This window comes from Geotrypetes seraphini, chromosome 10 (genome assembly GCF_902459505.1).
Source record: "Geotrypetes seraphini chromosome 10, aGeoSer1.1, whole genome shotgun sequence".
Classification (NCBI taxonomy): Eukaryota; Metazoa; Chordata; class Amphibia; order Gymnophiona; family Dermophiidae; genus Geotrypetes; species Geotrypetes seraphini.
The window spans coordinates 29,209,927-29,232,206 of record NC_047093.1 but is presented as its reverse complement, the minus strand read 5'-3'; the positions used below and the strand labels follow the sequence as shown (position 1 = coordinate 29,232,206).

Here is a 22,280-nt window from a genome sequence, read left to right as displayed (position 1 = left end):
TATGAAAACAGCATGGACAACTGAAAGGCCTCCATGCTAGTATCACACTGACACACATAAATCATAGATACAGTATGGATAGCTGAGGAACAGATCTTTCTCCAAGGCCATTTCAAAATCAAATGGATAAAGGTAAAGGCTATTTACTCATAGCTGCCATGTTTTCAGGAGAGAGATTTTAGGCCAGTTCTGGATTTCAGACAATTCTATCCTGTGCTATATTAAGGGATTTGCCACTCTGAGCTAATGGGTAGAATCAGAGACTACAAATCCCATACTGCATTGGTATGTGAACAGAAAACCAGGAAAATCTAAAGTCTCCCGGTCTTCTCAGTGCACTATGCAGGATGGTATTCCTACAGGTAAAGCATGAATACAGCATAGACTGCTGAAGAGAGAGATGATGAATTGAAATGGAACGTAAGTTAAATTAAACATTGCACACTTTTCGATCTGTTAAAGCCGAAAACCAAAAGAAAATGCATAAAAACGAGATCATATTCATTGCATTTCTTCAATAAAAAGTTATATATAAAATAATGGGGGGGAGGGGGAAGTGGGGGAAAGGGAAGGGTGGAAGGTAAAAAGGGGAATGTATTGATAGTTGTAATAGGTTATTTCAAAAAATATATTTTGAAGAAATGAATGATATGTGATAAAATGAAATATGATAAATTTATTATGTAATTATTATTTTATTTTATTGTATATTTATTGGATTTCTTCAATAAAATGTTACAATATAAAATCTTAAAAAAACAAAATGAGATCGAGCAAATCAACTTTTATATGGTGTTATTCTAAGTAGAGACAGCTCTTTAACTTCCCTGACTTCTCAAAGACCAACAACAACAACAAAAACCCAGTGGTTTTGCTTATTAACCTTTTTCAGGTCTGTAAAAAGTCAGTTGTAAACATCTCGGAGTAGAAACGTCCTCGTCGATGCCGCGGGAGGGAAAGGGTTAAAGGCAGGGGGCGGTGGAGACGGGGATCCTCTGCCATTCGCTGCCTCTCTCTTACCAGTTTTTCCAGGTACTCCTCGCCCCACTCCACCCTCCTCTTCCCGGGCCTGCCTGGCATGAATCACCGGGAGTGATCGGCGTCAGGGCCAGCCCTCCCCTCCCCGATCTGGGCAGGAGGGAGGGATTTCCTGCCCCGGGCAGGCAGGGCGCAGACTTCTCCTCGGACTGGGCTCTGGGCGGAGGGAGCAGCTGGCGCTCTGCAAACTTCAAGCTTCCCTCTGCCTGGGGAGGGGGCGGTCGGGGGCGCTGCAGCCTGGATCTGCCCTGAGGTGAGTCCGGAGGTGGTGGGGGTGGGGGGGGGGGAAGCGATCGGGGGACCGGGGGAAACGGTTCACCGGATGGGGACAGCCGGCACAACTTTGGGCTTAGGCTCCGCAGCTTCCATTGCTTGGGAGGCGGGAGTTTAGCTGAGCTGCGTTTGACAGGCTGGCATTGCAAAACTTCTGACTCTGACCTTTCAGCCCTTCTATCTGTTATTCCGCTTTGGCTCTCTTTCCCTCCCCCGTCCCCCTTAGCCTCCAGCTCCTCTTTTGTGTTTGCTGGAGTTCTTTCTTTTTTTTTCCCTCCCTTCTTATTGAAGGGATGCTTTGAATGCCAAGAATTTCTCTCCAGAATGATTTCTAGGTTAGAAAACCAAGATTAGCGTTTAGGAGCGGAGTTTGGCTTAAATCTGTTTCATTGGTAGAAACAAAGCCAGCTTTCCGGTGATTGGAACCTGATATGAAAAGTTAGATGTCTCCCCCCCCCCTCTCTCCCTCCCTCTCCCTCAGTGGACATCTGATCCCAAAGCCTTTGAAACTTCAGTCAGAGGCACAGAGCGTTCTGAAGAGTGAAAGGAGCTCTTTGAAAATCTCCTCAGCCAGAGCCCCCGACTGTCTCTTTTGGAGGGAGCGATTGTAGGCGGGATCCTAGATTTCGGACAGTCTCTGTTGTTTTGACGGCTGTAGCTTATTTTTATGTTCAATAATTTTTATTGAGTTTTAAAAATAAATATACATAGCAAAAATCTTACAAAGAATCTTATCTCAACTCAGTTAATACATTGTAGATATGTATTTTAAGATTGTCAATCTCTCAGATATTATTGTGAAGGGCGGGTGTGAACTAAGCTAAACTTTACCCAGCTGTCATTAGTGGCATAAAGTCTAGGAACCCTCTCCACTAGTACGGTACAGACTGTATTTCTAGAGCGCTACCATACGTATGCAGCGCTGTACAGAGTCAAAGGAGACAGTCCCTTCTCAGAAGAGCTTACAATCTAAACAGACAAGACAGAAAAACAAATAGGATGAACCAGTGCTAGCTAAATACAGAATATTTGTATTGTTATTATTAATTATTATTACAAATTATATTTATTGATTAATTATTATGAAAAATTAGGTATACCTTGTACTGGAAACCTTGCATCGTAAGGACAACCATAGCAAATTGTAACCGGTAAACTGTATATTATCATTAGCCCCCAGCATGTATCAAATTAGGATAAAAACTTGTATCGTAAACTTGTACAGAAATGATGGATGTTAAACCCGTTCTGGGCTCATTGGGGACAACGGGCTAGAAAATGAATTTAATTAGGGGTCTTTTTACTAAGGTGCGCTAAATGCTAACGCGTCCATAGAATATAGTGAAACATAGAAGATGACGGCAGATAAGGGCCATAGCCCATCAGGTCTGTCCACTCTACTGACCCACCCCCAAGTCTACTGTCCTAGGGAACCCACTCCTGGTGGCAGGTTCCCTTGTGGACACGCTAGCATTTAGGGCTCCTTTTATGAAGCTGCGTTAGTGGCTTTAGTGCGCGAAACTTTTAATCCCGCGCTAGCCGAAAAACTACCACCTGCTCAAGAGGAGGCGGTAGCGGCTAGCGCGGCTGGTGGTTTAGTGCATGCTATTATTACATTACATTACGCGCGTTAAACCGCTAACGCGCCTTCGTAAAAGGAGCCCTTAGTGCGCACTATATATCGGCTAGCGCACCTTAGTAAAAGACCCCCCCCCCCTTAATGAATGAAATAATTCTGCTTCCTGTTTCTGTTAAATGCATGCATCCGAAAGGCCAACGAGGTCAAGGGCTTGGCAGATGCAGTTAACAGTGCCATGGTACCTTGTGCCCAATATCCAAAGCCTAAACGCAGCCAAATTCAAAATGTTCCAAACCTAGTATAGAATTATCACCACATATATAAGCTGCTGCTCGAGCCACACTTATGCACATTTCCTTTATCGAAATTCCTCATAAGCTAATATGATAAAAGAATATCATAATGGAACTCAAGCGCTCATGGCTGCCATGCTTTTTGGCATGCACCCTTAATGTGAGCTATCGTCAGTCCTTTTATTCTTTTACTAGTATTTAAGCCCGTTACATTAACGGGTGCTAGAATAGATGTGTAGACTTTTAGCACAATGGGTCGCTGAGGCGTTTCTTTCTTTCATACTTTATGTTTTTTATCTCTCTCCCTGCCCCCCTGTCTTACTGTCTCTCTCCCTGGCTGTCTGTCAGTCTTTCTTTGTTTCTGTATCTTCTCCCTTCGCGAGTGTGGGGCAGTTGTAGGCGCGCATGCGCACTCCTTCCGGCCACGGACATACGGAACACGCAGGTAGGAATGCACATGCGCCGCTTAGGGTTTTATTATCTAGTCATTAAGCCTGTGACATTAACGGGTGCTAGAATATATGTCTGTCTGTCTCCCTCCCGCTGACTCTCTCTCTCTCTCCCTGGCCCCCTTTCTCTGTCTGTCTTTCTGTTCCTCTCCCTGCCCCTGTGTCTTTCTTTTTTTCTTTCTGTCTCCCTCCCTCCCGCTGTCTGTCTATCATTTTTCCCCATTTCCCTGTGCAGCAGCATTTCCATCCCACTTCCCTATGCAGCAGCAACAGCATTTCCCTCCTATCCCCCCCTTTTCCTGTGCAGAAGCAGCAGCAGTATTTCCCTTCCCCTCCAAGTCCCTGTATATCAGTAGCTGCATTTTCCCCCACCCCCTTTTCCCTTCTGTTACCGTGATCTGGCCTGCTCTGTTCGGCCCCTCCCCCTTCTTTTACTGCCGTTGTTCTGCTGATCTGTCCTGCTCCTGACCCTCCCACCGCCGACAAACCTCCGGGCTCCAGCCGCGTAGGCAGCACTTTAAACACGCTGCTTCGCGGCCTTCTACTGCCGATTTCCTCTCCCGCATCTGTCTCCGATGATGTCATCAGAGATGCGGCAGAGGAAATCGGCAGTAGAAGTGCACGAAGCAGCGTGTTTATAGTGCTGCCTATGCCGCTGGAGCCGGGAGGTTTGTGGAGGGTCAACGGGTGGAGCGGGGCTGCTCTCCACCACTCAGTTGCTGCCACTGCCCCATAGGGCCGCGAGTGTGGGGCAGTTGTAGTCGCGCATGCGCACTTCTTCAGGCCACATATATACGGAACACGCAAGTGGAAGTGCGCACGCGCGGCTTAGGGTTTTATTATAGAGATTATTATTAATTTATCTAAAATTTATATTTTTATTTCCACCTTCGTTTAAATTATTTACTATAGCTATTTCTTTCACGAGTCTTCCCAAACCTAGTATAGCCATGGAAAAACATTAATCTAGACAAAAAACAACAACATGTATTTAACTAGTTTAATTTATGTGTTCAATGCCTAGGATGCACTCCCAAGGGAGGTGGTGGAGAGGAAAATGGTGACTTAATTTAAAAAAAAGGCGTGGGATAAACACAGAGGATCTCTAATTGGCTAGCCCAAATGATGCTCGAGGCCCCGACCTACCTCGACTTCAGAAAACTTCTCAAAACATACCTATTCCGCGAACAGGACCCTTAACCCTCATTCCCCTGCAATAATCCACCTCCCGCCCTCCCCCCTCCTTTTCTCCCCCTCCTCCCTCCCCTCCCTTGGATCTCCCTCCCTCTTTCCTTCCCATCCAACCTTGTCGCTGCTTGTAACTCTGATAAATTTCTGCTAAAATGTTCCAACATTTCCTTCCTCGTTGCTTATAACTCCGATAAAATGTTGTAAATCCGTGTTCAGATCGGATCTTAATTAATTGATGTGAACCGCCTAGAACTCATTGGGTATGGCGGTATACAAGAACATAATAATAATAATAATAATTAGAAAATGAATGGTATAAATGAAAGAGTTAACGCTGGTACTGGACAGACGTGCACATTCTGTGTTCCTTATATGGTGATTCGGTGTGGTGACGGAATAATCGTGTGCCAGACGCCAGCGCACCGACAATCCAGCGCCGACAATTTGGCGCAAGACAGAAGCGCGTGGGGGAAAAAATAATTTTTAAAGAGCTCCGACTGGGGGGTTTGGGGTGGCAACTCCCCCCCCCCCCATTTTATTGGTTAGTGTTCGCGCTGCCGTTCCTGGGGGGCGTGGGGGGTGAAACCCCCCACATTATAGAGAAAACGGAACTTTTCCTGAAAAAAATCAGAAAATGTTCCGTTTTCTCTATAATGGAGGTTTCCAACCCCCCGAACCCCACTCCAACAGCAGCGCAAACTAACCAATAAAGTGGGGGGGGGGTTGCCATCCCAAACCCCCCGTCGGAGCTCTTTAAAAATTACTTTTTCCCCCGCGCGCTTCTGTCTTGTGCAAAATTGTCGGCGCTGGATTGTCAGCGCGCCTGGTGTCTTGCGCGCCACTGACTATGAACCATTTGGTGTAGGATGGGCTGGGGAGGGCATCACTGGGAACTCCATTAACTTGGAACACGAGGACGTTACCGGCCAGACTTTACGGTAGGTTTTCCTGCAAACAATGGGATGGTTAGATAGGCTGGAATGAGCTTGGATGGCAACTCCAGCAGTTGGAACCTAGGACAGAACCGGGTGGACTTTATGGTCTATGGCCCAGAAATATCAAAGAAAAAAACACCAGTTAATTTAATCATAAATGTATAATGTGTATAACTAACAGGCAGACTGGATGGACCGTTCAGGGCATTCTGCTGTTATTTATTAGGTTACTAGGTTACATTCATTTCAGAGTGTGACATAGACAAACATATAGTGTAGTAACAATGTAACTATGGCAAAATGAACAGTGTAATAAAACATTTAGAACAATGAAGTAAGCCTGGAGACAGGCAAATTGTTCTAGTACTACGTAGCAGTAATAAGATACAAAACAGCATAGCAGAACATTCAAAAAACAGAAGTGTGATGCAATGCTGGCACAGTGGTTAGAGCTATAGCTTCAGCACCCTGAGATTGTGGGTTCAAATCCCGCACTGCTCCTTGTGTCCCTAGGTAAGTCGCTCAATCCTCTATTGCCCCAGGTCTGTCGCATAGATTGTGAGCAGGACAGACAGAGAAAAATGTTTGAGTACCTGAAAAATTCATGTAAACCGTTCTGAGCTCCCTTGGGAGAACGGTATAGAAAAATGAATCAATAGATAGTGTGAAAAGTTTCAGCCTCTGAGAACCAGAGCTAGTATTGTGACATCACAATGCCTCAGTCCACCAATGCCTAAGAGCCAACCTCCTCAGTGATGTCACAGTGGCTGGATTGTCCTTTACTTTGGCTCACTTTTGCTACATTTTGATTTCTAGAGTGGTGCAGTGGTTAGAACTACAGCCTCAGCACACTGAGGTTGGGGGTTCAAACCCCACCCTACTCCTTGTGACCCTGGGCAAGTCACTTAATCCTCCATTGCCCTAGATAAGTTAGATAGATTGTGAACCCACCGGGACAGTTTGCTTGAGTGCTTAGATAACCTTAATAGGCGGTATATAAATATCTCAAAAGGTAGCAGAGAGTGCATGCATTTGGCACATGCAGTCAGACAAGAGGAAGAGGAAGGCTTCTGTGGGCAATAGACTGAAAATCTTCTCTCCAAACACCATCGCAGTCCCAGTGATACCGAGACTGGGTTTCATATTGTCCATGAACCTTTTTTTCTGACAAGCACAGACTCTGGTTCTAGGGTGTTCAGTTGGTTGTTTCCAGGGTTTCCTTGTCAAATTTTAGCTGAAGTGGACATACCGTAGATCAGGGGTGTCAAAGTCCCTCCTCAAGGGCCGCAATCCAGTGGGGTTCAGGATTTCCCAAATGAATATGCATCAGACCTATTAGCATACATTGAAAGCAGTGCATGCAAATAAATCTCATGCTTATTCATTGGGGAAATCCTGAAAACCCGACTGGATTGCAGCCCTCGAGGAGGGACTTTGACATCCCTTCTGTAGACAGTCCAGTTTGCCACATGTGCTGGAGGGAGGCTGAACCCAAAGCTTCTCAGGGACTCACAGAGGACCCCCCACCCCCCCCAGCTACAGAAGCAACTGAGACAGCTTTTCAGCTATGGGCGTGTGTAAACTTGTTTATAATTAAGGAAGTTAATTTTGTGTTAAGTTAAAAATTAATGTTAATATAAAACAAATCAGCATTTTTATTCTCAACAGAGGCCCCTGTTCTGTGTGGGGCTGCTGGACCCTGTGTGTCACATTTAAATCAGTAGAACAGCAACTTTTGGCTAGCTTATGTGTTGAGGGGTAGACCCTTAGCATTTGACATACCCATATGGTTTCAATACATAGGTCACTTTTGTAAACAAAATCTTGAATACTGTCAGCCCAGGCCACTAGAAAATGCTGACAGCTAAGACTGCTGACAAAATACCTCTTCAGAGGCATAGCAAACATCCATCCGTGGAAGTAAATCTCCACGAGACAGAGCTGAACCTGCTGGTAGGCAACAATCTTGGTTAGATAAATGTATTCAGCAAGCTATGTTATCCTATTGCAGTTTTTGGAAATTAATTAAGACCACTTTGTTCGATAAGTTTATTACTTAGTGAGTTTTATTATTGAAATTCTATTTTACAAATATTTGCATTTTTGTTTTTTTAAACTGTATTATTATTGTATTTCGCTGATTGTCCAGCTTTTTTTTTAGTGTAAACCGCCTAGAACTTTTGGTTATGGCGGTATAAAAGAATAAAGTTATTATTATTAATCTCCTCCCAAACCAGCCCAAGTATCTTGTTCCTCAGTCTGAAGAAGCATGCCAGCCAGCTGGACCTCTCCAGATCCTTGACTACTAATGTGGCCGAGGAGTTATTTTTAGAGCTGTTGCTAGGGGACTAGGATGAGGTGATCACAGTAGCCGGGACCAGCTGGTATGTGTGAAAGAGCGCATAGCTGGGTACCACTGGGCAAATGGAGAAACCTGCACTCTGCTGGCAGTGCTGAGGTACTGCAGGAAAAAAAAAAAGTAGCAAAAAAATAACAGGTAGAAAAAGTGCTGTAGGAAAGATATAGAAAGCAGTGGAAACAAACCCTTCTCTAACCTTGTTGTTTTAATAATTTCCATAAAGCCTCATAATATTATTTTTGCTGTTTGTCCGTCTTCAATAGACTATAAGCTCAGTCTGGCAGAGACTGTAGTCAGTTGTCTCGTATATATGTATTGGAACCCACTGGTTTCTGTGATTTCTGCCCTTTCTGGAAACGTCAATCGCTCCTCCTAAACTTACTTGCTCCACTTCATCACTGACGCTGAAACCGTGGATTGAAGACAAAGTTTTATTTTATTTTTCTTTCCAGCTTATGATTTATCTTTAATCTTATCTATTGTTTTGCCTTTTGTCTTTGTTTTGTTCTATTTCTATCATTTAAATTTCTCCAGAATTCTACTGTTCAACGGCTCCCCCTTCTGCTTCTATTCCTTTCTCTCCTCTCTTCTACCTTCCAAAGTATTTAGATCAATGCTGTCTTGTTAAAATGTTTATTTTATTTTTATTTTTCCTCTAACTCTACTTTTCACTTCTCTATTACCCTCCAGGTACTTTAGTTAGATTGTGAGCCTTCGGGACAGTAAGGGAATTTTTCAAGTACCTTTCTTATTTCTAATCTTAATGTATATTTTCTGTAAACCGCTTAGAACCTAACGGATGTAGCGGTATATAAGAAATAAATTACATTACATTACATTTCTGTGTTGAAAAAGTGTAGTTACTTACCTGTAATGTAGGTTCTCCTTGGACAGCAGGATAGTCAACCTTCTGATTAGCCCTAAGAGTTCTGTGACTGGTATTTCCTTAAAAAAAAACCCTTTGCATGTGAGTACTGTGAGCTGGGATAGAAATAGTCCAGTTGTCTCGTGTATATGTCTCCCATTTCTAGGAAATGTGAGTTGGAAAGCATGATGGAGAGACATTTAGTAGCTTTTGAAATCTAACTCGGCTGTCGGTGTGTGTGCTTGCAGGTACGAGGATCATTACCATCCCACTTGCCTCTCCACGATTCATCTCAGATTCTTAGTTGAAAACTCGCCGCTAACTCATCTGGAACTGGATGGTTAAGGGATTTCAGAGAAGACCGACGGATGCTTGCGTTGGATACAACTTTCTTACCATCACCTGAGGATGGAGGCAAGATGGGCACTTTTCTGAGCAAGAGTTTGCTAATGCAGTCCAACATAGACCACCAAAACATGGACCAATCAACATGGCACTTTGGCATGTTTCTTCACAACTTAAAGAATCATCGACCAGACGTCTGGAAAGAATGAACCCACTTTAAAACCAACTGTTTTCTTTTTGTTTCTTTGTTTTTCGGGGGAGCGAGAAAAGAGGGACAAGTTTGACCTTAATTTTATTCATCTCATTGGCACCTGGCCCCTGAAGCACTTAGCCGGTTTGATTTTCCTTAATTTATTAAATATTATTTAACAGAAATCTTTATAAGTAAATAGACGAGTTTAGTGCTTTAAAGTCTAACCCAAACCAGCTTCATTTTTGGAAGCCGGTTCTTAAGGATATTTTTGGGTTGTATTTTTCCGTCACTTTCAAGAATCTTTTTTTGTTTGTTTCTGGAATTATCAGTGGAGAATGGACTAATAGTCTAGTGTACTCGACATTTCTTCTTGACCTAACATTGGGACACGTCATCACACGATGGGGCGAGAGCAGGAGCTGATCCGGGCTGTTAAGAATAGAGATCTCGCCACTGTCCAAAAACTGGTGGCCAAGACTAAAGCATCCAAAAACAGTGAGTATCCCTTGGGGTTATTAAAGTCTATGCAAAAAGCACTTTCAGCTCAGACTGTGTGTGTACCAAGTGCACCAGGTAGAGAATGACACGGGGACAATTTTGTCCCCATCCCTGCAGGAACTCAATTTCTCCGTCCCGTCACCACAAATTTTATCGCTCTCCCTGTTTCTGCCCCATTCCTGTAAGCTCTGCTTTAACTTATGATTCTAAAGTGTTTGAGGCTTGGGCAGATAAGGACAAAGCTTGCAGGAATGGGGCAGGGACAGGAAAAGAACTCGCGGGGACGGGACGGGAAAATGAGTTCCCGTGGGGACGGGGGAAAATTTGTCCCCGTGTCATTCTCTGGATTTCTGGTCTGCAGGCACACGCAGAGCTTTCTGTGCTCAGAACAGATTGTGTGTGTGTGTGTGTGTGTGTGTTTGTATGTGTACTGGTAATACAATACGGGTTGTGTGGGTGTTGGCATAACTCAGTGTTGCCATAGAGATCCTGACACAGGTGCACTGTTGAGTGTCCCCTAATACTCCAAACCAGGAAGTAGCGGTGGCAGTGTGTGGCCCTTCTGGCGTTCAGGATAGAAAGATCTTCAAGATGGCATATGGATGCCGCTGCATTTAGAAAGTGGGGAGGGGGGGGGGCACGGATTAGAGAGCAGGCGTATCTGTAGCGATTCATTCAAGGGTGCCAAAATAGAATACCAGCTGTTGCCCTGACTGTGAGATCAAAACTGAGCAAAGAGGGCGAAGCGGTGTCTGAGCTCCGTGTCTCTGGCAAAGGACTGAGACGGGGCTATTTGTCACTGTCTGGTGACGTGCACACCGAGACAGATGACCAGCCAACACCTTCCGAAGGCTCAGAGGCCAAACTGCATGACCCAGAGCAGGAGGGTTTCTCAGCACGCTCAGATGTTTAACCCGCATAAGGGTTGGATTTGGCACCATAGGTTGATGTTATGACATTTACATCCATTTCCAGAACGGTCAACCAAGAGATTTGGTGAGCACATTTCTCATGAGAGAGGCGGAGTCGGAGGTGTCCCCATTATTAATCAGAATTAGACACTGTGAAAAAGCACTTTTTCTTCTCCGCCCCCCCCCCCCCCTCCCATTGAAAACAATATTTAACAGGCTGGTTTGATTAATTGGATATTGTGTCTGGCCTCTCATTTCTTGTGTGAGTTCTCTCTCTGTTTCTTGGTTTAGTAGTGAGAAGTTGAGCCTGACAAATCTTTATTCTCTGCAGGCGTTGATAGCTTGTATTAGATCAAGATGAGAATTATCTGAAAGTGTTGCTTTGCCAGAGTTTTTCTGACCACAGACCTTCTCCCTTCAGATGTGACCAAGAGAACTTAGTGACCTCTATGTACATCGGTATCTTTTGAATCTATCTTTCTGAGGACACTCGTTTCTCAGTACTAAATTTGTCAGGATCTGGGATTGTTATTCAAAAGTTAAGGTTCTGTGAAGTTGGGAGAAAGACAAAAATCCTTGGTTTCAGGATAACTTTCCTCCTCAAGCCTCTGAACAATGGGGGGGGGGGGTCAATCAGGTACCCTTTGACCTAAAGAAATAGTTACCCGAATAACATATTTTTGAAACTGAAACATTTCCCTCAAATGCTTTAGAGCAGGGGTATCCAACCTGCGGCCTGAGGGCCGCATGCAGCCCCATGAAGTATTTTGTGCGGCCCCGGTCGAGGCCAATGCAGTGTTTTCCTCTGCTGCCCCCGGGTGTTTACCATCTTGCTGGCTCCCTCCTCTGTCTTGCTGCAACGTTTGCGCATTTGTGCGGCCCCAGAAACATTTTTTCCGGCCAAAAGGTTGGACACCCCTGCTTTAGAGAAAGGATTCTCAAGCCAGTCCTTAAGACCTACCAAGCCAATATGATTTTCAGGATATCCATAATAAACATACGTGAGATAGATTTACATACAATGGAGGCTGTGCATGCAAATTTATCTCATGCATATTCATTGTGGGTACCCTGAAAACCTAACTGGTTGGGTGTGTCCTGGAGAATAAGTTGAGAACCCCTGCTTTAGAGGCTCTGGGAGCGCCCATGTTTTGTTTTGTTTTTAATAATTTTTATTGGAAAAGCATCCAACACCATAACAAAGAATCATAAATCACAACATAACAGTATAACAGTATGAGAGAACGCGGCCATGTTAACAGCTCACCTTACCCTTGACAAGTGCAACACAACGAATCCATGAATCAGCTGAATCTCATTCTAGAGAATGACACGGGGACCAAATTTTTCTCTGTCCCATCCCCGCCAGTTTTTGTCACTGTCCCTGCTCCATTCCTGTAAGCTCCGTCTTAGCTGCACAAGCCTCGGATACTTATGATTTTAAAGTGTTTGAGGCTTGTGCAGACGAGGACAGAGCTGCAGGGATGAGTGAACGAGTTCCCATGGGGAAAAATTTGTTCCCGTGCCATTCTCTATCCCATTCCATACAGGCCAAGGTGTGGGTTTCTCCTGCCTAAGAGCCTGTTGCTCAGATCCCCTGAGGAATTGTACAAGAGAAGCTTTTTTATAAATTTCCAAAATAACGAGAGCATTACTTATGCGCGCACTCTGGAAATACTGAGCACGGTACAAGTGACAAAGATATTGCCATCAGCAAAAACTCAGGCTATTAGAGTAGCTAATAATAAGAGACAGCATGGGTTGGGTTGCTCCACAATGACCAGAAATACTCCATGTGTGTGGGTATAAATAGTGTTTGTAGTTTGGAGTGGGTGTGTGCTGGGTGGTGGAGAGTGTTTAATTTTATTTATTGCTTTGTAGCCCTAGTGGGTGTGGACTAGTGCAGCTGCTCTTAAAAGCAGAGATGAGGGCCTGGGCTAGCTCCACTGCCCCACCTTCCTCCCATTTCCTGTTTATTTGTGCAATTAAAAGATTCATTAGCTTTCCAACAAGCCAAGTGATTGGGTTCCAGGCAGGCCCAGGGAGCTGATACCTCTCTTCAGGGACCCGGGTTGTGGAAGCTGAGGGCTCGTTATCTTTTTACCTCTCTCCTGGGTCCTTTTCTGTCCTGCCTGAATGTGGCAGAGTTTAATTGAAATTGTGACTTGATCCATCCCAGCCTTGGCTCCTCTTCCCAGTAATCATCAGCTACTGGTTAGGGATTGTACAAAAGGGCAGCTGGCGGAACGGAGGCTGGATTATTACCATGGAGTAAAGAGATTAGAAGCTGGTGTCCCTGGGGTGCAGAGCAAAGCTTCTAAAATCTTAGGGCTGCCACTTGCTGCTCCTGGAGGGTTTCTCCTCTCAGGCATTGCTGCAGGCTCTCTTCATCCACTCAACCCTGTGCGAAATCAACTACTTATATACTTTATACCAGGGGTGTCCAATGTCGGTCCTCGAGGGCCGCAATCCAGTCGGGTTTTCAGGATTTCCCCAATGAATATGCATGAGATCTATTAGCATACAATGAAAGCAGTGCATGCAAATAGACCTCATGTATATTCATTGGGGAAATCCTGAAAATCCGACTGGACTGCGGCCCTCGAGGACCGACATTGGACACCCCTGCTTTATACGCTTAGAGTCCTTATACAAAGCTGTGTTAGGGCCTTAAAGCGCAGAATAGCGCACGCTAGCCGCTACCGCCTCTTCTTGAGCAGGCGGTGGTTTTTCGGCTAGCGTGCGCTAATCCGGTGCGTGCGCTAAAAAACGCTAGCGCACCTTTGTAAAAGGAGCCCTTAGAGCAGGGCTGCCCAAGTCCGGTCCTCGAGATCTACTGCCAGGCCAGGTTTTTCAGAATATCCACTATGAACATGCGTGAGAGAGATTTGCATACCAAGAAGGCAGTGCAGGCAAATCTCTCTCATGCATAGTCATTGTAGATGCACTTCCCCCTCCCCATTTGCGGTTTCGGTAATCGCGATTTCACATATTCGCGATTTTTTGGGGAAGGGGAAAAAAGGAAAAAAAACCCACATTGTTAAGTCTTCCCCCCGGCATCCCGGCCTTACCTGGTGGTCTAGCGCACAGTTTTTCAACCGCCGGTCCGCGGACCGGTGCCGGTCCGCAAACAAAATCTTGCCGGTCCGCAAAGAATTCGGTCTCCGCCGCAACGAAAGGCCAGTGTCAGCTGACTTACAACTTCCTGTTGCAGTCGCTGTGCCGGGACTCCTGCCTTCGCCGAGACTCCTGCCTTGTCTCCGCACCTCCAGACCAACAACGGCAGCTCTGTGTACTTTTAACTTTGGCACAGAGCTGCCCTTAATCAATAGTTTAGCGTGGTTTCATAAGGCAGCCTTGGGGCCTTTGCTAGGCCGGCCCACATCGCATCATCAAAGCGGGCCGGCTATCAAAGGCCCCAAGGCTGCCTCATGAAACCGCGCTAAACTATTGATTAGGGGCAGCTCTGTGCCGAAGTTAAAAGTACACAGAGCTGCCGCTGTTGGTCTGGACTCTTGGGCCGCTGAAGGAGGGCAAAGAGCAGCTGTCCTGGAGGTTTCCCTTCCTCTCGCCTTTGCAGGTCCCTTTTTTCCACCTTTTTTTTTTTTCCTCCTTCAAACGGCAACGGGCCCCAGCATCGACATCAATCAAGTAAGTTCCACTGTTCCTTGCAAGCGGTTCTGCTCGGCCAAAGCTTCCCCTCTGACATGAGCCACCCTCAGGGGAAAGAAAGTGACCCACAAAGGTGAGGGGAAGGGGGGCAGATGTTGGAAGTTGGGGGGGGGAAGAGAGAAGGGGCAGATGATGGAATGGAGGAGATGAGAGAGAGAAGGGGACAGATGATGGAAGTGAGAAGAAGGGAGAGAGAGCAGAAGGCAGATGGATGTCAGTTGAGAGGGGAGAGCAGATGCTGAATGGAAGTGGGGAAAGAACACATACTGGATGGAAGGAGGAGATAAATAAAGGGGGAAGAAAATAGTAAGATAATGGAGGGGTGAGGGAAAGGGGTGACAAGCTGTGGGTAGACACAGTGAGAAGAGGGAAACGGGACTAAATAGTAAGAAAGAATTTAATTTAGATGGAGGCAGAAAATAGAGAAGGAAGACCAGAGAAGAAAAGGGAAGAGAGAGCAGAGAATGATATCAGATCTGAGTGGAGGAAATGAGAAGAGAGATATGCTAAAAACCACAGGGGGGAGGGAAGGATAGAGATGCCAGACCATGAGGGGAACAGAAGGAAGATGATGGATGCCAGACCAAATTGGGGGGGGAGGGGGGGCAGGAGGAGAGATGGCAGGGAAAGACAGACAGTGAATGGAAGGGGCAGATGCTGGACTGAAGAGACAGAGAAGGTTATCATGCCGCTGTACCGGGCCATGGTACGCCCTCACCTGGAGTACTGCGTCCAGCACTGGTCACCATACATGAAGAAGGACATGGTACTACTCGAAAGGGTCCAGAGAAGAGCGACTAAAATGGTTAAGGGGCTGGAGGAGTTGCCGTATAGCGAAAGATTAGAGAAACTGGGCCTCTTCTCTGCAGAGGAGATTGAGAGGGGACATGATAGAAACATTCAAGGTACTGAAGGGAATAGACTTAGTAGCTAAGGACAGGTTGTTCACCCTCTGCAAGGCAGGGAGAACAAGAGGGCATTCTCTAAAGTTGAAAGGGGATAGATTCCGTACAAACGTAAGGAAGTTCTGTTGTAGAAAGCTGAAACGTTCTTCCAGAGGCTGTTATAGGGGAAAACACCCTCCAAGGATTCAAGACAAAGTTAGACAAGTTCCTGCTGAACAAGAACGTGCGCTGGTAGGGCTAGTCTCCGTTAGGGTGCTGGTTTTAGACCAGAGGGCTGCCACGTGAGCGGACTGCTAGTCATGATGGACCTCTGGTCTGACCCAGCAGTAGCAATTCTTATGTTCTTAGGGCAGACACTGGCTGGAAGAGAGTGAAAAGGCAATGAAAGCAGAAACCAGAGATGACAAAAGGTAGAAAAAAATAATTTTATTTCTATCTTGTGATTCAAATATATCAGATTTGAAATATGTATCTTGCTAGACATAACTGGGGAGTGCAAAGCCCAGGCAGTGCTTCTTTAGCTTCCAGCTGGCTTAGGGCTCTCTCTGACCAGGGGGCAGTTGCCCTAGTTCCACTCCCCTATCACCATTCCTGTCATGTGTGACTGTGGTATTCTGTTACATGATATTTGTGTAGCATTTTGTAATAATTTGGCTTATTCAGTTTTCTTGATAGTAGAGGGGATATATGTGAAGGGGAGGGGAGACAGGGGTTTTGTTGATCTTTGCCCTGTATTATTTGTATTTATAAAATGACAATTGTATAGAATATTGTTTCTTTTTATACTTTAATAAAATATGTTCAATATAAAATTATAACTATTTGAGGCTTGTGCGGATGGGATCAGATTGTTTGTGGGACCGAGCTCGCGGGGACGGGGCGGCGATGGTTTTTTAAAAAAAATTTCAGTCTTAGTAGTTTGCCGGTCCACGAAATAATTATTTTATTTCCGCCGGTCCACAGGTGTAAAAAGGTTGAGGAACACTGGTCTAGCGAGCTTTCGGGGCAGGAGCGATCTTCCTACGCTCCTGCCCCGTGTAGATCGCCAATAGGAAATGGCTGTGGGGAGTTCCCGTCGTAGTCTCGAGAGACTACGGGAACTCACAGCAGCCATTTATTTGGCATAGGCCACTTTATTTGGCATAGGATTTATCTTTTGAATTTCCTAAATGTTCCTAAATGGATCTATTATGAGGACTTGAGATTGTTTGAATAGAGAATTAACAGCGGGATCTGGATAGGCCCTGCTGTCCGCCTAAATACTCTAACCCCACTTCCTTCATAATCCACTCCTTACCTTTTCCCAAAAAACACTCTGTAGTCATCTGGTTGGGTAAAATTTAGCCGCAGCTCAGTTTATTACCATAATAACATCTCAACATATTATTAACATTATATAAAAGAGTTCCTCCCGAGCTACCACATGAAATGAGTTTTATTCCTTCGACCCCGCCACCACAGCAAGAGTCAGAGGAGTGGCATGACCCTCGTGCCCCTTTTCCGGGTCATCTGACCCACCGGGCACGGCTCCATGCCATCCCAATGCTCATCACCTGATGAGCCCCATGACCCAGTAGCTCGGGAGAACCGCCCCCAAGCTACCAACATCCGTCCACAAACATGGGCGGGTGGGTGGGTGGGAACGCCGCCCTGGAGGACCTAAGAAGGAGCCGAGTCCTCCAGGGTCCCCTTTTAATTTCTCGCCCCCCGCACGCCTCACCAATCATTTAAAAAATATTATAACTGACAGGCCCTTCTCCCAATTCCTACCTGGCCTCATCATTTCCCCTTAACCTCCCCCCCAGCCAATGGCCGACACGAGGGCTCTACCAGCCAGGTGTTATATTCCACCCATCAACACGGGGTCTCAGGCTCCCATTTATTGGAGAATTTTTTTTTTAATTAAAAAAAATATGTTTAATCAGACAGTCTTTCTGTACAAAATGTTTGATTTTGTTAAAATAAAAAATTGATAAAAAAAAAAAAAAAAGCAAACGCAGCTTAATCGTAAGTCAAAAAACTCCACTCAACAAACAGTTTCAATGCATTAAAACCGTCTGAAACCACCCTTGGGCATATCAGAAAAAAAGAATAACACTCTCTCTTTCAAGTTCATAAAGACGCAGGGGGGGGGAAACCCCAGCACTTATCTTAAAAGCAAAACCAGCCGTTCCTCTTCTTGGCAATCAAATCCTGCACCCTGTATCTGAACAGGAGTACCATGTTTCGCAATTTGTGTCTTCAAGAGAAATCCACAAGAGAGGACCGCATAGCAGCAACAGCTGATTCAAAATGGTAGCAACTGGCAGAAAAAAAAGCCATATGGTAACACCTGTATACTCTCAGCACACAAGACTGCCTCCCTAAGGGCTCCTTTTACAAAGCCGCGCTAGTGGTTTTATTGCACGCACTGGATTAGTGCGTGCTATAGCACCGCCTCCTTTTGAGCAGGCGATAGATTTCCGGCTCAAAAGGAGGCGGTAGCGGCTAGCCGGAAATCTACCGCCTGCTCAAAAGGAGGCAGTAGTGGCTAGCCGGAAATCTACCGCCTGCTCAAAAGGAGGCGGTAGCGGCTAGCTGGAAATCTACCGCCTGCTCAAAAGGAGGCAGTAGCGGCTAGCCGGAAATCTACCGCCTGCTCAAAAGGAGGCGGTAGCGGCTAGCGCGTGTGGCAATTTAGCGCATGCTATTCCGTGCGTTAAGGCCCTAGCGCGGCTTTGCATAAAGAGCCCTAAGTGATGGCCTGGAATATTTTGGCACTAATGAGACCAGTCAGAAGTGGAGGAGGTCACATGACTAAAGGCCACTGTCGTAGGTCTCCAGTTGTTCCTAAACAGAAAAGACGCATTTGTGCCACTGCACCTCAGTCCTAACCTGCAACTCCTCTGTGTACCTTATTCCTGAGCTGTAGCACACCTGCTTTTCTAGCTTTGAAATCTGCTTGCAGTTTAAGGCCTGCTTGTTCTGGCTGCCCCATCCCCCACCAGCACCGTGCACGTATGGACTTGTCCTGAGCCCGCAGAACCTTGCAAAGGGAAGACAGCACCATTGTGGGCTTCGGGGGGGGGTATTTTTTTTCCAAAATGTGTGCCGATGAACTAATTGCAGCAAAAGTCCTTAAAAAGGGACCAGCGTTTAAACATTTGGGGGAATTTGTGAGGTACCAGTACGCTGCTTATACGATCCCTTGGCAGATTTTGGCTGTGAGGAAGCAGCGACGCTGTTTTTTAAGCTTCTGTTAAGAATTGATTTACATCATATATGTGGTGCTTTTGATTTCCCACCGCGGCACGTATTTGCTTGTATGCATAAGGTCAGCAGGTGTCATTGAGCAAGCTTCCCTGTAGGCAGTGCCTGCAGGGAAATGTTTTGCTAGAGTGCGTCTATGTCCAGTATAATGTGCCTCTTAGTTGGGTAATCTATCTTGGCACTGAGCTGTCAAATACACCCGCCTTCTTTTATGAAAACACTGTCTGACGCTAATAGCAGGCTGGAGGCAGGCATGGAGAGACGGGATAAGATATGAAAAGAAAAAGGGACAAAGGAGATCCGGCAACAAACCTAGAGGGTTTTTTTTTTTCCAATTCCTTCTTTGATTTTAGTCTAAGTAATGGGATTGTAGCCTCTTAATCGCATGCTTTTAACCACTTCTTAACTTTGACCCGGCTTGATAGAACCAAAGAGCTTCTGATATTCAAAGACATTTATCCGGATAGCGATGGCCATCAGCTGGAACTGGCTGTAGATAGCGGATAGCGTAGCTGGTTTTAAGACAGGTTCGGACAAGTTCCTGGAGGAAAAGTCCAGTCTGTTATTGAGAAAGACATGGGGGAAGCCACTGCTTGCCCTGGATCGGTAGCATGGAATGTTGCTACTCTATGGGATTCTAGAATCTTGTTACTCTCTGGGATTCCGGAATCTTGCTATTCTTTGAGATTCTGTACGGAATGTTGCTACTCTATGGGATTCTAGAATCTTGCTACTCTTAGGGGATTCTACATGGAATGTTGCTACTATTTGGGGTTCCGGAATCTGAGATAATGGAATGTTGCTACTCCTTGGGTTTTGGACAGGTACTAGGGACCTGGATTGGCCATCGTGAGAACGGGCTACTGGGCTTGATGGACCATTGGTCTGACCCAGTAAGGCTGTTCTTATGTTCTTAGAGTACATGCTGCTCTATCTGGATAGTAGCGCTAACATCTCAGCTGGTTTTTAAAGCAAATGCCAACCAGAGAGTTTTAAATAGGGCCCTTATAGTCTATCGACACCGACTTCCCTATAGAATGTTTCTAGTTATGTGTCTTTAGAATGATGCTTTATGAGACTGATGCACAGTCTCATAAAGCTGGAATGGGAACATTCCAGTAAGTCAGACGAACTGCTGCTGGCAGGTCCCTGTCCCGAGAGGTCCCTGAGCGGCAATCAAGTCAGCGCCCTACCATTGAGCTACCCAGAAGAGCTGGAGCCACAGTCTAGAGCAGCGCTGAGGAGAGGAGATTGGCGAGGAAGGAAGCACCAGAGAGCAGAGAGAAAGGGTCGTAAAATGCCAGAGGAAGGAAAGAGAAAATAAGGCAAAAAGAAATGAAAATAGATTTACTCTTTTGTGCTTTTTTTCATTTTATTAAAAGTTAACCGCCCCCCCCCCCCATACACACACACCTTTTACAAAACCATAGCATGGTTTTTAGTGCCGGCTGCCGTGGTAACAGTTCGGACGCTTAAGGATTCATTGGGCAGGGAAACTGAATTAACCTCCCTCCCTTAGCGCTAAGACCTGGCAGGGAGCCTACATAGTTGCTGGCCATGTTATGCCCACCTTGTGAATACACAGCTGGCACAGCTTTAAAGCCATCCTCCTGGCATCGCTCACTGGCACCATGGTAAAGCAGAAGAGAGACTCTCCACCTAGAATTTAAAACATGGTTAAATGATACAGACGTTTAAATACTTGAAAGGCATTACGCTTCTCCCTCTGTGTTTGCAGATTCAGCATTCGCGGTTTCGATTACTGTATTCACGGTGTTTAGCTTGCTGGCCATTCCCCCCCAATTACAACAGCTTGCATAGAGAAAGCGTTTACAGAGAAAATCGCTGAGTCCCAGCACTTTCTTCACCATGTTTTGCCTCTCCTTCAGGAACAGGCTGGATCTCCCACCATGTTATTCGCGGTTTCACCATAGTCACAATGGTTTTTAATAGAAAACAGCAAATAATATATGAAAAAGTTGTTCGCGGTTTCTCTGTATTTGCGGTTTTGTTAATCCCCTATCACAGCGAATACGGAGGGAGAAGTGTAATATAGAACCGAATCTTTTCCAGAGAAGAAAAAAATGGTAAAACTAGAGGGCATAATTTGAGGTTACAGGGAGGAAGACTTAGGAGCAATGTTAGGAAATTCTTCTTCACGGAGAGGGTGGTAGATGCCGGGAATGCCCTCCCGAGGGAAGTGGTGGAGAGGAAAACAGTGATGGAATTCAAAAAAACGTGGGATAAAAATGGTTCATAGACAATGGCGCGAAAGACAAAGGCGCGCCCGGACAATTGAGCGCAGAGCGGAGGCGCGCACCGCTCAAAATTACTGTTTTTAGGGGCTCCGACGGGGGTTTTTGTTGGGGAACCCCCCCCACTTTACTTAATAGACATCGCGCCGGCGTTATGGGGGGTTTGGGGGGTTGTAACCCTCCACATTTTACTGTAAACTTAACTTTTTCCCCCAAAACAGTCCATTCAGTCTGCCCATAAGTTATACCCATTAAAAAATACATGATTTGATTAACTTGTCTCTTCTTTGATACTTCTGGGCCGTAGACTGTAAAGTCTGGTATTGTCCTGGGTTCCAAATGCTGAAGTTGCCATCTAATCAAGCCATTGTGACATCACTGCTGAGGCTGGCTCTAACTGAGCAGGGTGGATGTTAGCGGTTTTGCATGGATCCCTGACGAAGCGGATGCGAAACATGTCGGGTCCTACCGCTGTGTTACTCATTGAGATAAGTACATACTTAAGTAATACAACAAAGTTATAAAAAGTTAAAAATTTATTCAAAAAAAAAGTATATTAGAAATCAGGACCAGTGAGGAGATATACACCCGAGAAGCTCCCCGTTTAGAAGATGTACTGATAACGGTTGGAGGAGGGTGGTTCTGAGGTCCATGAAGAATATTTATGAATATCTGAAGTGAAATAGCAATTAACAGAGAATATATAGAGAGGAGTATTCTTGGAGATGGTATAGAAGATTGTGTTTTCCTAGTTATAGCATACTCATTAAGTCAGGTTTTTTAGAGGTTTTTTTCTTTTGTTTTTCCCCAGGTTTTTCTTTTTTAATTGTAAACCGCTGTGGTTTCACGTCTTTTGTTCATTGATTGCGGCATCTCAAATAAATGTAACTGTAACTGTTTTCCAGACAGTCCTTTCAAGGAGGCTGAGTGTTTGTCATTGACTTGGAGAACTGGCTTTTAATGGAAGTGAGTCTGGTTAATCATTCACACAGCAGAATCGGACTGGCGTTTATCTGCTGTGTCGTGTCAGGGTGCACGTCCTCAGCCACAAAGATGCCAGCCGCCCTGCTCTGAATGAAAGACGGGGAAAAAAAAGTTCCATTTACAGAGCTGTTTGCACAAAGACCTGTCTCTGGTCTGGTGCTTTTCAGAGGTTCATATAGGCACCGTAGTGCCCTTGAAGTTGTCTCTCGCCAAACATTGGCAGCTCCCGCAGCCATTCAGGGGACACGGTTTGCTGTTGCTCTCCGAGAAGCTGTATTTGTTGGAA

At 45.5% G+C, this 22,280-nt stretch overlaps 1 protein-coding gene across 2 annotated transcripts in view; it reads left to right on the top strand.

Moving 5' to 3' along the window:
• Window positions 1-1,079: 1,079 nt before the first annotated feature.
• Window positions 1,080-22,280, top strand: part of CASKIN2 (CASK interacting protein 2) — a 149,329-nt gene continuing 128,128 nt past the window's right edge. For both annotated transcript variants that reach the window (XM_033960349.1, XM_033960348.1), the window contains exons 1-2: window positions 1,080-1,291; window positions 9,231-10,015. In XM_033960349.1, coding sequence (XP_033816240.1) covers window positions 9,922-10,015 — 94 coding nt within the window. In that variant the 5' untranslated portion in view covers window positions 1,080-1,291; window positions 9,231-9,921. The remainder of the gene's footprint in view (window positions 1,292-9,230; window positions 10,016-22,280) is intronic.